The following is a 13,632-nucleotide window of genomic DNA, read 5'->3' as shown; positions in this document are numbered from 1 at the left end:
TGGCAATGTATTGGAATTGAATGCTAGGAGAGATTTCCAGTATCTGTTTTTGACATCCATTTTAGGAATAGTCCTTAGTATGGTCCTGGACAATGAAAGCATTAAGCTCCACCCTGTTATTTCAGTAACAAAACAGTCAGGTCAAGGAACCACACAAACACTTCATATCATACCTGCTGTTACTGTCACAACAAACTGACAAGTGGCAAAATTGCTGGATTGATCCGTAAATGTGTAAGTAACCGTAGTCGAACCCACAAAGAAGGTGGATCCTGAGGTGTGGCTGGACGTCACAGTGGGTGTCTGACCAGAATTATCTGTAGCAAACGGCTGTTGCCATGTGACAGTTGTACTTGTAATACCAATTGGGATTTCCTGGTTGAAGTTAGATGGGCAATTCTGGACAACAGGAGGAGTGGTATCCACTGCAGTGTGACACAGAACAGAATTACATAAAAAATCTCCGATTCCGAAACTTGGAAAATGCACTAACATACTTTATACAGTCCAAATACATTTAAACTTTGAAAAGAGATCATCTAGTAAAACCTGATACAAATCATCCACTGACTTCAAAGCCGAAATATTCCCCTGAACAGACAGCAATCAATTGTAAATGGTTGTAAGGAAAGGCAGTCGGTAATTCAATATTTTCTAAATGTACTCACCAGCTCTTGTAACAATGACGTCAAAGGAGCATATGGCACTATTGCCAGCTTGGTCAGTGGCTTGGTACCTGATGTTGTACGTGCCTTCGTTAAATTGACCCGGGTTTTGTGACAGAAGCACTGGATTGATTTGATTCCCTGAATTGTCTGTTACTGTAATTGTCGGCCAAGTTATTGGGATGGAGGTTGATCCAATAGGTATGGTCCGACGAATGTCCTGTGGACAGTTGTCAAATTGCGGAGGAGTTCTATCAACTGGGGAAAAAAATCAGAAATGAGTTTGCCGTAAATCTTTACTATGCCCAGCTTTCAACCATATAATTACCACTTCCTAAAATGGGGCAGCCTCCTGCACAGTACACACAGGGCATTAACAATGAATCCAAAAAATCATTTAAAAACCTCAGACGTCCATGAATGGGACACGACGCAGAATAGCGTGTGGTACCCAACCAGGTTGTTGAAAATTATCTTTCACATGATTAGCCTGGTTTCTAGACCTCAATTTTCTAAATATCAATGAATCTAAGGTCAGGAAGGGACCACTATTTTCTGACCATACAGCCGCCCTCAGGTCGGCATAGCAATGACACAGAACAGTCAGTCAGTGAATGAATTTTCAGGATCAAGCTGCACCTGATATACGACCATTGGGAATACATCAGTCGTTGATTTTTAACAACCCGAGTGTAACTCTGTTGATATGAAGATGATTTGCATCAGTCGTTGTTCTTGACAAGCACTAATATAATCCATCTTAGTAGTCCGATCGGAAGTTATGATGTTGTGCACCCATCTGGATCATCTTATTTCCTTGTGAAGCCAATATGTGAACGACAAATGCATAGCTTTAAACAATCATGGCAGCCGAAAGAATAGATGCAGCCTTTTGGAAGACTGTTTGATTGTGATCAACATGCACACCGCCATTTTGAGGAAGTCACATGATCATGTTTATACCATGGAGTCGTCCCCGTGTTGTGGGTGATTGCTAAGTGCCAAGGTGTCGATTTTTCCAGGATAATGATTTTTTTAGTTTTGTGTCCTAAGCATGAGTTTTGTACTTGATGCCAATGGTTACATGGTGGCGCAATCAAATCATAGGTCTTCTTTAACATGCAGGAACCTGCAAGTTTTGTAAAAACGTCCAACGCTACCCAAATATATTTTTCGTTGACACTCAGAATGTTTGCAGTAGCGCAGGTACTACTGGATGTATTTGGCATCATTTACACAGTATCCGTCATACTAGTAACCAGGGCACACGATTTTCTGCTAACAGAGCCTCCGTCTATTTCATGGAGACCGTTAGCATAAGCACAGCAAAAAGGCACGCTTGATTCAGAGAAATAATATCTTAACTTAGTGATGTAACAATAGAAATCTCCATGCATGCGCGACTGTTAGCACATAATAGTGATAAAGGTTAGCCAATTTGTCTGCCATGCTAAGCACAACTTTCTGCTAACTGTTCAGCAGCGCCGTTAAATTGGGCCCAGTACTGAAAATGTTCAGTTTATCAGATCCAGGTTGGCACTTTTGAAATGTAACGCCAGGAGAGGTTTCCAGGACATGTTTTTGACATCGATTTTAGGAATAATGAGGCATTCAGCTCCAACCTGTTGATTCTCTCACAAAACAATCAGGTCAAGGAACTACACAAACACTTCATATCATACCTGCTGTAACTGTCACAACAAACTGGCAAGTGGCAAAATTGCCGGATTGATCCGTGAATGTGTAAGTAACCGTGGTCGAACCCACAAAGAAGGTGGATCCTGAGGTGTGGCTGGACGTCACAGTGGGTGTCGGACCAGAATTATCTGTAGCAAACGGCTGTTGCCATGTGACAGTTGTACTTGTACTACCAATTGGGATTTCCTGGTTGAAGTTAGATGGGCAATTCTGGACAACAGGAGGAGTGGTATCCACTGTAGTGCGACACAGGAAAAATAAAAATAAAAAAGTCCCTGAATCCCAAACTTGGAAAATTCTTGAACATACTTTTTACCATCCAAAAACTTGTAAATTTTAAAAAGAGATCACATATAATAAAACCTGATGCAAATCATCCACTGCCTAGCACGCTGAAATCGTCCAATAAAATGAAAGTCACAAATTGTAAAAGTTGTAAGGAAAGGAAATTTGTAGTTCCATATTTTCTAAATGTACTTACCAGCTCTTGTAACAATTATGTTAAAGGAGCATATGGCACTATTGCCAGCTTGATCTGTGGCTTGGTACCTGATGTTGTAAGGTCCTTCGGTAAATTGACCCGGGTTTTGTGACAGAGGCACTGGATTTATTTGATTCCCTGAATTGTCTGTTGCGGTAATAGTAGGCCAAGTTATTTGGATGGAAGTTGATCCAATAGGTATGGTCCGAAGAATGTCCTGTGGACAGTTGTCGAATTGTGGAGGGGTTCTATCGACTGGGGAAAAAAATCCACAAATAAAATTGCTGTTAATCTTTAACCTAAGCTCAGCTTTCAATCATATAATTACCACATCATTTAATGGCACAGCCCCTGAAACAGTACACAGAGGGCATTAACATTGAATCCAAAAGTTAATTAAAATAACCTCAGCCATGCATGAATGGGGCACGCTGCAGAACAGTGTGGTACCCAACCAGGTTGTTGACATTTATCTTGCACACAATCTGTCTGGTATGTAGACCACAATTTTCTACATATCAATGAATCTAAGACCCCGTTCCCACTTGATCCACCAATTGGGGGATCTGATCCACCTTTTGCCAAATTGCCGGATCAGATCCCCCAATTGGTGGATCAGATCCGGCAATTGTGTGTAGTGGGAACGCTAACCGTTATAAGGTGGATCAGGATCAGATCCACCTTTTCTGATCCACCTCTGGACCAGGATACAGATCCCCCAATTGGTGGATCAGATCCGGCAATTGCCAGATCACGATCAGATGGGAACGCAAAAGGTGGATCTGATCCGGCAATTTGACCTGTTAACATCCGCCCGGTGCACGAGTGGCGCGAAAATGTTGCGGTCTCATGAACGAAGAAACACGTTTTCAGGCGTGTAGCTCATGTGAACATTTCCAGCGTATACAACATGCACAATAAACAACCGCTGAACTACGGGCTAGCACCGCGCATGCAAAAGCGCACGTGGTATCCTAAACTGCACTATATAGGCCTTATTTTTGTTGCGTGTTCGTCCATTACTAAACCTTTTTCATTCCTGAAATTTTACTTATTTTTCCATCCATAAATGACTCCGAGTCCGCACTCACCAAAAGACTTCACTTTGGCACAGAATCATGGAAAAGCTTACGAGTATGCGATGAGAATAGTGCCGATAACGCGGTACGTACGGAGGTGACAAATCTGAAGTATTGATTATAGAAAATTGGAAATTGATGTCGTAGTACATCTTGTGACCGTTTCTAACCAATGAGAAGCTTCAGAACCAGGGAATCCCTTATCGATGCATTGGTTTCTGCCGTGATGTCACACAATGAGCGGCTCTGTTGGATTTCACCTGTTAATTTATGCACGCACGGATCCTCTACGGATCCGTGATTTATGTTGGTGAATTCGCGTAATTTTTGTCGGTGAATTCTGATAGTGCTATTTGAAAACTGACCCATCCTGGCCTAGCATGCAACCATGCAACAATGGCACTCCCACAGAGCGCGCGTAATTCCGAACTCAGTGACCTTTCGGACCCAACATTTCCGTACGAAAAGGTGGATCAAGCATAAGTGGAAACGCGACTTGCGGTTTCGTTGCGGTAAGATAACGATCACACCAAAATGCTGGATCTTGATCCACCTTTTCCCAATTCAAGTGGGAACGCGGTGTAAGGTCAGGTAGGGACCACTGTTTTATGACCACAAAGCCACCCTAAGGTCGACCTTGCAATGACACAGAACTGTCAGTGCCTGAATTCTCAGGATCAAGCTGCGCATGAACTACAGTTGCTGGGAACGTATCAGTTGTAGAATTTTGGCAAGCTCAGTGTAACTGCGTTGATATTAAGATGATTGGCATCAGTCCGCATTCCTGACAGGCGCTAATCAATATCACTCGTCCAAAGTGATATTATTACGTGCGCGTCTCTGGATCCTCTTCTTTCATTGTGTATAAGTTCATAGCAAATGCAAAAGTGAATGGCAAATGCATAGTTTTACAAACAATCATGGCAGCCGAATGAATAGATGTGGCCATGGAAGATAGTTTGATTGTTATCACCATACACACCCCAATTATGAGGAAGTCACACGATCATGTTAATGCCTTTGAGTCATCGTTGTGTTGTGGGTAATATATGTCAAGGTGACAGCTGTTTCAAATAATCTGAGGATTTTTCAGTCTTATGGCCTTTACATGACTTTTGCACTTTGTTGCCAATGGTTTTATCGTACAAATTGAAGGTCAACCTGAATGCAGCTGAACATGCAGGATCCTGCCAGTTTCCAAAAATGTCCAAAAAATACCCGTCAAATCTCAGTATGTTTCATCTAGCACAGGTAATATTGGGTGTATGTGGTATTACTTACAAAATACCTGTCTTGTTTTAATCAGTCCTGAAACCGATAAGTTCTTGCATTAAATTTTGAAAGTGCCACCTTGATCTGATAGATCAAGGTGGCACTTTCAAAATTTAATGCCAGAAGAGATTTCAAGAATCTGTTTTCAACATCAATTTAGGAATCATGCCTTCAGTATGGTTCTGGATAAGTACAGCATTTAGTTATAACCTGTTCTATTGATGTGCTAACACTCTAACAAAACTGTCAGGTCAAGGAACTTCACAAACACTTCATATCATACCTGCTGTTACTGTCACAGCAAACTGACAAGTGGCGAAATTGCTGGATTGATCCGTGAATGTGTAAGTAACCGTGGTCGAACCCACAAAGAAGGTGGATCCTGAGGTGTGGCTGGACGTCACAGCAGGTGTCTGACCAGAATTATCTGTGGCAAATGGCTGTTGCCATGTGACAGTTGTACTTGTACTACCAATTGGGATTTCCTGGTTGATGTTAGATGGGCAATTCTGGACAACAGGAGGAGTGGTATCCACTGCAGTGTGACACAGAAAAGAAAAACATAAACAAGTCAGGTGTGTTTACAAACACAAATGCCCCGCAACCGTGACTGTTTCCATGACATAACACCACTCTAACATCAACTTACATGTACCTTGGTCAAATGGAACGTTCATTGACAACATTAGTGTCTTCTGTAGGTTTTATATGAATTAATCCCTAATCCCTATGATCTCAGAATAAATACAAGATTTCTATTGTTTTAGCCACTGTGACCTTGACCCTTGACCTTTCGACCCCCAATGCGATAGGCTCCTTAGGATTGCCAAGGACAATCCACAAACCAAATTTGAAGTTCATATGTAAAGTATTTCTCAAGTTATCGCGCTGACAAAATTTCTATTGTTTCAGACACTGTGACCTTGACCCTTGACCTTTCGGCCCCAAATGCAAAAGGCTTCTTAGGATTACCAAGGACAATCCACAAACCAAATTTGAAGTTCATATGTAAAGTATTTCTCAAGTTATCGTGCTGACAAAATTTCTATTGTTTCAGCCACTGTGACCTTGACCCTTGACCTTTCGGCCCCAAATGCAAAAGGCTTTTTAGGATTACCAAGGACAATCCACAAACCAAATTTGAAATTCATATGTAAAGTATATCTCAAGTTATCACGCTGACAAAATTTCTTTTGTTTTTGCCACTGTGACCTTGACCCTTGACCTTTTGGCCCCAAATGCAAAAGGCTTCTTAGGATTGCCAAGGACAATCCACAAACCAAATTTGAAGTTCATATGTAAAGTATTTCTCAAGTTATCGCGCTGACAAAATTTCTATTGTTTCAGACACTGTGACCTTGACCCTTGACCTTTCGGCCCCAAATGCAAAAGGCTTCTTAGGATTACCAAGGACAATCCACAAACCAAATTTGAAGTTCATATGTTAAGTATTTCTCAAGTTATCGTACTGACAAAATTTCTATTGTTTCAGCCACTGTGACCTTGACCCTTGACCTTTCGGCCCCAAATGCAAAAGGCTTCTTAGGATTACCAAGGACAATCCACAAACCAAATTTGAAGTTCATATGTAAAGTATTTCTCAAGTTATCGCGCTCACAAGATTTGTCCGGACACACACACCCACACACACGCCCACCCACCCATACTTGTTTCACATGACTAGTGTGGACTTTCCATTGCTTTCGTGTAGTTAAGAAAAACCAGTGAAAAAACTCATTTTTCTCAAACTGTGAAAACTCTTTCAACCCAATTTTTTTTCTATGATTCCCTTTAGTGTTTCTCTTCATTCTGCTACAGATAAACCTAACCCAAAAATGCCTCTAAACCTGTTTTCCAGAAATGGGGAAACACTGTGTGGACGTGGGGCAAGTCCACACAACGTCGGTGCTACCTACATTATGTGGACGTCTTTTGTTCGGAAGTCCACACTGCGTATGTAAGACAAGCTCACGCACGCAGACTTGTTTCACATAAGTAGTGTGGACTTTCCTTTCTTTTCGTGTAGTTAAGGAACACCAGTGGAAAAACTCATTTTTCTCAAACTGTGAAAACTCTTTCAACCCAATTTTTTTTCTATGATTCCCTTTAGTGTTTCTCTTCATTCTGCTACAGATAAACCTAACCCAAAAATGCCTCTAAACCTGTTTTCCAGAAATGGGGAAACACTGTGTGGACGTGGGCAAGTCCACACAACGTCGGTGCTACCTACATTATGTGGACGTGTTTTGTTCGGAAGTCCACACTGCGTATGTAAGACAAGCACACCCACGCACACACCCACCCACACACCCACGGAAGGACAAGGCGGAAACAGTATGCCCCTTCGGCTTCGCCGCGGGGCATAAAAAATCAAATCCCTGAATCCCAGATTAATTGGAAAAGGCTTGAACATACTTTTACAGCCCAAAAGCTTTAAACATTAAAAAGAGATCACACAGGTTGTCCCACACAAAAAAAACAGTCGAAACCAATCAGTGTTCTAGCCAGGGTGAATTATAGCGTAGGAGTAATTTTGGTTCGGCGACTAATGCGAGCGCAGAGCGCGAAGCCCTTACGGCTTGGGGTCCGGGGCCCGCTTAAGGGCCCCGGAAAATGTTGGACTCTAGATGCTCTGTGGTGCAATCTGAGGCGATTCCCTGCCACTTTCCTCTGATTTTTTTTTAGCAGAAGTGTTTAAAATTATAAGAAATTTTGTTTTATTTGTTTCAATGATTAATACTCTTGCTCCTGTAAAGTTTCTTCTGTTTTCAAATTTTAGATTACGTTTACAATGTATAAGTTGTTCCAAGATCGATGCTTTCTGATGTTTAACCATTTTTAGTAGTTCCTCAATGCCCGATTTGACTGTTAGGTTTTTAGTGGGACAACCTATATAAAGTAAACCCTGATGCAAATTATGCACTGACTAGAAAGCCGAAATATTCCCCTCAACAAAAGAAAATTTCTGACCATACAGCCACCCTCAGATTGAGCTTGAAATGACACAGAACCGTCAGTGACAGATTCTCAGGATCAAGCTGCGCATGAACTTCAATTGTTGGGAACAAATCAGTCGTCACTATTTGGCGACCTGAGTGTAACAACCGAATAGCTAGGACCTGTACCAGTTTGGCCTCGCTTGTTTTGTACAGTGCTTTGTACTTTTAGCATCAACATGAACTTGGTGCCAGTGCATAGGGTGGAGTAGGGCTAATGGAACACTGGTGCCTAGGACCTACGAAACACTAATTCCGGGCCTGGTTTCAAACGTGTCCAAAGTTACCCAGACATATTCTCGTTGACACTCAGCATGTTTCCACTAGCACAGGTAATACAAACACTTCATATCATACCTGCTGTTAGTGTCACAGCAAACTGGCAAGTTGCGAAATTGCTGGATTGATCCGTGAATGTGTAAGTAACCGTAGTCGAACCCACAAAGAAGGTGGATCCTGAGGTGTGGCTGGACGTCACAGCGGGTGTCTGACCAGAATTATCTGTGGCAAATGGCTGTTGCCAAGTGACAGTTGTACTTGTACTACCAATTGGGATTTCCTGGTTGATGTTAGATGGGCAATTCTGGACAACAGGAGGAGTGGTATCCACTGCAGTGCGACACAGAAAAGAAAAACATAAAAAAATCAAATCCCTGAATCCCAGATTAATTGGAAAAGGCTTGAACATACTTTTACAGCCCAAAAGCTTTAAACATTAAAAAGAGATCACACAGGTTGTCCCACACAAAAAAACAGTCAAAACCAATCAGTGTTCTAGCCAGGGTGAATTATAGCGTAGGGGTAATTTTGGTTCGGCGACTAATGCGAGCGCGGAGCGCGAAGCCCTTACGGCGTGGGGTCCGGGGCCCGCTTAAGGGCCCCGAAAAATGTTGGACTCTAGATGCTCTGTGGTGCAATCTGAGGCGATTCCCTGCCACTTTTCCCTGATTTTTTTTTAGCAGAAGTGTTTAAAATTATAAGAAATTTTGTTTTATTTGTTTCAATGATTAATACTCTTGCTCCTGTAAAGTTTCTTCTGTTTTCAAATTTTAGATTACGTTTACAATGTATAAGTTGTTCCAAGATCGATGCTTTCTGATGTTTAACCATTTTTAGTAGTTCCTCAATGCCCGATTTGACTGTTAGGTTTTTAGTGGGACAACCTATATATAGTAAACCCTGATGCAAATCATGCACTGACTAGAAAGCCGAAATATTCCCCTCAACAAAAGAAAATTTCTGACCATACAGCCACCCTCAGATTGAGCTTGAAATGACACAGAACCGTCAGTGACAGATTCTCAGGATCAAGCTGCGCATGAACTTCAATTGTTGGGAACAAATCAGTCGTCACAATTTGGCGACCTGAGTGTAACAACCGAATAGCTAGGACCTGTACCAGTTTGGCCTCGCTTGTTTTGTACAGTGCTTTGTACTTTTAGCATCAACATGAACTTGGTGCCAGTGCATAGGGTGGTGTAGGGCTAACGGAACACTGGTGCCTAGGACCTACGAAACACTAATTCCGGGCCTGGTTTCAAACATGTCCAAAGTTACCCAGACATATTCTCGTTGACACTCATGATGTTTCCACTAGCACAGGTAATACAAACACTTCATATCATACCTGCTGTTAGTGTCACAGCAAACTGGCAAGTGGCGAAATTGCTGGATTGATCCGTGAATGTGTAAGTAACCGCAGTCGAACCCACAAAGAAGGTGGATCCTGAGGTGTGGCTGGACGTCACAGCGGGCGTCTGACCAGAATTATCTGTGGCAAATGGCTGTTGCCAAGTGACAGTTGTACTTGTACTACCAAATGGGATTTCCTGGTTGATGTTAGATGGGCAATTCTGGATGACAGGAGGAGTGGTATCCACTGCAGTGAAGTTACAGAAAAGAATATTTTTACAAAAATCTCTGAATCCCAGACTTGGAAAATGCTTGAATATACTTTTTATAGTCCAAAAATCTTAAACTTTGAATAAGTACAAGCTGATGCAAATCATCCATTGACTTGTAGGCCGAAATGATCCTCTGAACAGAAAGCAATGAATTGTAAAATGATGTAAACCAAGGAAGTCGGTAAGCCAAACAATTAATTCCTGCTTCCGATTACATAGCATTTGAAAATAGGGTAGGTAGGTAGAGAATTTTTTTTGGGCCATTTTTTTTTGTTACGATAATATGGAGATGTCTGCATGTAGTCAAGGGTAAAAGGTAGAAATTCATGGTTTTGGGGTGTTTTTTTTCATGTTCCCAATAAAAACACTAGGGTTGGAACTGTCAGCAAACGGTAGGTAGCGAAACCGGAAGCAGAATTTTTTTGGGTTGGCCTAATTCAATATTTTCTACACGTACTTACCATCTCTTGTAACAATGACATCAAAGGAGCATATGGCACTATTGCCAGCTTGGTCAGTGGCTTGGTACCTGATGTTGTACGTGCCTTCGTTAAATTGACCCGGGTTTTGTGACAGAAGCACTGGATTGATTTGATTCCCAGAATTGTCTGTTACTGTAATTGTCGGCCAAGTAATTGGGATAGAGGTTGATCCAAAAGGTATGGTCCGACGAATGTCCTGTGGACAGTTGTCAAATTGCGGAGGAGTTCTATCAACTGCGGAAGAAATGTAGAAATAAGTTTGTCGTTAATCTTTAACCTACACCCAGCTCTCAATCATTTAATTTACACATCATTAAATGGGGCCTCCCTTGAACAGTACACAGAGGGCATTAACACTGAATCAGAAAAACTCATTTAAAAACCTCAGCCATCCATGCATCAGCCACAGCACAGAATGGTGTGTGGTACCCAACCAGGTTGTTGATAATGATCTTGCACATGATTAGTCTGGTTTCTAAAACATGATTTTCAAATATCAAGGAATCGAAGATTAGGTAGGGTCTGCCATTTTCTGACCAAACAGCCACCCTCAGATTGGGCTTGAAATGACACGGAACCATCAGTGACAGAATTTTCAGGATCAAGCTGCGCATAAACTTCAATTGTTGGGAACATATCAGTCGTCACTTTTTGGCGACCTAAGTGTAACAACCGAATAGCTAGGATCTATGGGCTCCATGCGCCACCAATAGAGGGCGCACTTTTACCAAGCAACGAGTTCCCATGGGCAGGACTTTTAGCTAGTTGACACGCATCGTTTCCTGTGTGTGATGCACGTTCACCTGGGGATTTGTACTTTGTACACGCAGTGGTACGGCCGTTCACGCACCAGTCCTTGTGTGTGACACACATACACCAGGGGATTTGTACTATGTACATGCAGTGGTACGGCCGCGCGGCGCGGCAAAATTGCAGTCACGCAAGATGGCGTCGGTCGGTCACCCCCAACTGTACTTTCTTTGCCAGAGAGGGGTTACTTGTGAACGGAGCGGATACCAGTTTAGCCTTGCTTGTTTTGTACAGTGCTTTGTACTTTTAGCATCAACATGAACTTGGTGCCAGTGCATAGGGTGGAGTAGGGCTAACGGAACACTGTTGCCTAGGGCCTACGAAACACTAATTCCGGGCCTGGTTTTCAAACATGTCCAAAGTTACCCAGACATATTCTCGTTGACACTCATGATGTTTCCACTAGCACAGGTAATACAAACACTTCATATCATACCTGCTGTTACTGTCACGACAAACTGGCAAGTGGCGAAATTGCTGGATTGATCCGTGAATGTGTAAGTAACCGCAGTCGAACCCACAAAGAAGGTGGAACCTGAGGTGTGGCTGGACGTCACAGCGGGCGTCTGACCAGAATTATCTGTGGCAAATGGCTGTTGCCAAGTGACAGTTGTACTTGTACTACCAAATGGGATTTCCTGGTTGAAGTTAGATGGGCAATTCTGGACGACAGGAGGAGTGGTATCCACTGCAGTGAAGTTACAGAAAAGAATAACTTTACAAAATCTCTGAATCCCAGACTTGGAAAATGCTTGAATATACTTTTTATAGTCCAAAAACTTCAACTTTGAATAACTAAAAGCTGATGCAAATCATCCATTGACTAGTAGGCCGAAATGCTCCTATGAACAGAAAGCAATGAATTGTAAAATGATGTAAACCAAGGAAGTCGGTAAGCCAAAAAATTAATTCCTGCTTCCGATTACATAGCATTTGAAAATAGGGTAGGTAGGTAGAGAATTTTTTTTGGGCCATTTTTTTTTGTTACGATAATATGGAGATGTCTGCATGTAGTCAAGGGTAAAAGGTAGAAATTCATGGTTTTGGGGTTTTTTTTTTCATGTTCCCCATAAAAACACTAGGGTTGGAACTGTCAGAAAACGGTAGGTAGCGAAACCGGAAGCAGAATTTTTTGGGTTGGCCTAATTCAATATTTTCTACACGTACTTACCATCTCTTGTAACAATGACATCAAAGGAGCATATGGCACTATTGCCAGCTTGGTCAGTGGCTTGGTACCTGATGTTGTACGTGCCTTCGTTAAATTGACCCGGGTTTTGTGACAGAAGCACTGGATTGATTTGATTCCCTGAATTGTCTGTTACTGTAATTGTCGGCCAAGTAATTGGGATAGAGGTTGATCCAAAAGGTATGGTCCGACGAATGTCCTGTGGACAGTTGTCAAATTGCGGAGGAGTTCTATCAACTGGGGAAGAAATGCAGAAATAAGTTTGTCGTTAATCTTTAACCTACGCCCAGCTCTCAATCATTTAATTTACACATCATTAAATGGAGCCTCTCTTGAACAGTAAACCGAGGGCATTAACACTGAATCAGAAAAACTCATTTAAAAACCTCAGCCATCCATGCATCGGGCACAGCACAGAATGGTGTGTGGTACCCAACCAGGTTGTTGATAATGATCTTGCACATGATTAGTCTGGTTTCTAAAACATGATTTTCAAATATCAAGGAATCGAAGATTAGGTAGGGTCTGCCATTTTCTGACCAAACAGCCACCCTCAGATTGGGCTTGAAATGACACGGAACCATCAGTGACAGAATTTTCAGGATCAAGCTGCGCATAAACTTCAATTGTTGGGAACATATCAGTCGTCACTTTTTGGCGACCTAAGTGTAACAACCGAATAGCTAGGATCTATGGGCTCCATGCGCCACCAATAGAGGGCGCACTTTTACCAAGCAACGAGTTCCCATGGGCAGGACTTTTAGCTAGTTGACACGCATCGTTTCCTGTGTGTGATGCACGTTCACCTGGGGATTTGTACTTTGTACACGCAGTGGTACGGCCGTTCACGCACCAGTCCTTGTGTGTGACACACATACACCAGGGGATTTGTACTATGTACACGCAGTGGTACGGCCGCGCGGCGCGGCAAAATTGCAGTCACGCAAGATGGCGTCGGTCGGTCACCCCCAACTGTACTTTCTTTGCCAGAGAGGGGTTACTTGTGAACGGAGCGGATACCAGTTTAGCCTTGCTTGTTTTGTACAGTGCTTTGTA

At 42.4% G+C, this 13,632-nt stretch overlaps 1 protein-coding gene across 1 annotated transcript in view; it reads right to left on the bottom strand.

Annotated features, from left to right (window-relative positions):
• The window catches only part of LOC119736577, a 73,719-nt gene that overhangs the window by 27,424 nt on the left and 32,663 nt on the right, over window positions 1–13,632 (bottom strand). The window contains exons 32-41 of the mRNA XM_038210593.1: window positions 12,559–12,813; window positions 11,824–12,075; window positions 10,557–10,811; window positions 9,819–10,070; window positions 8,549–8,800; window positions 5,479–5,730; window positions 2,845–3,099; window positions 2,348–2,599; window positions 669–923; window positions 174–425 (exon numbers count right to left, since the gene is read on the bottom strand). Of these exons, the coding sequence (XP_038066521.1) occupies window positions 174–425; window positions 669–923; window positions 2,348–2,599; window positions 2,845–3,099; window positions 5,479–5,730; window positions 8,549–8,800; window positions 9,819–10,070; window positions 10,557–10,811; window positions 11,824–12,075; window positions 12,559–12,813 (2,532 nt within the window). The remainder of the gene's footprint in view (window positions 1–173; window positions 426–668; window positions 924–2,347; window positions 2,600–2,844; window positions 3,100–5,478; window positions 5,731–8,548; window positions 8,801–9,818; window positions 10,071–10,556; window positions 10,812–11,823; window positions 12,076–12,558; window positions 12,814–13,632) is intronic.

This window comes from Patiria miniata, unplaced genomic scaffold (genome assembly GCF_015706575.1).
Source record: "Patiria miniata isolate m_02_andy unplaced genomic scaffold, ASM1570657v1 HiC_scaffold_3, whole genome shotgun sequence".
Classification (NCBI taxonomy): Eukaryota; Metazoa; Echinodermata; class Asteroidea; order Valvatida; family Asterinidae; genus Patiria; species Patiria miniata.
The sequence above is the reverse complement of the archived record's forward strand: the minus strand, read 5'-3'. Positions and strand labels throughout refer to the sequence as shown.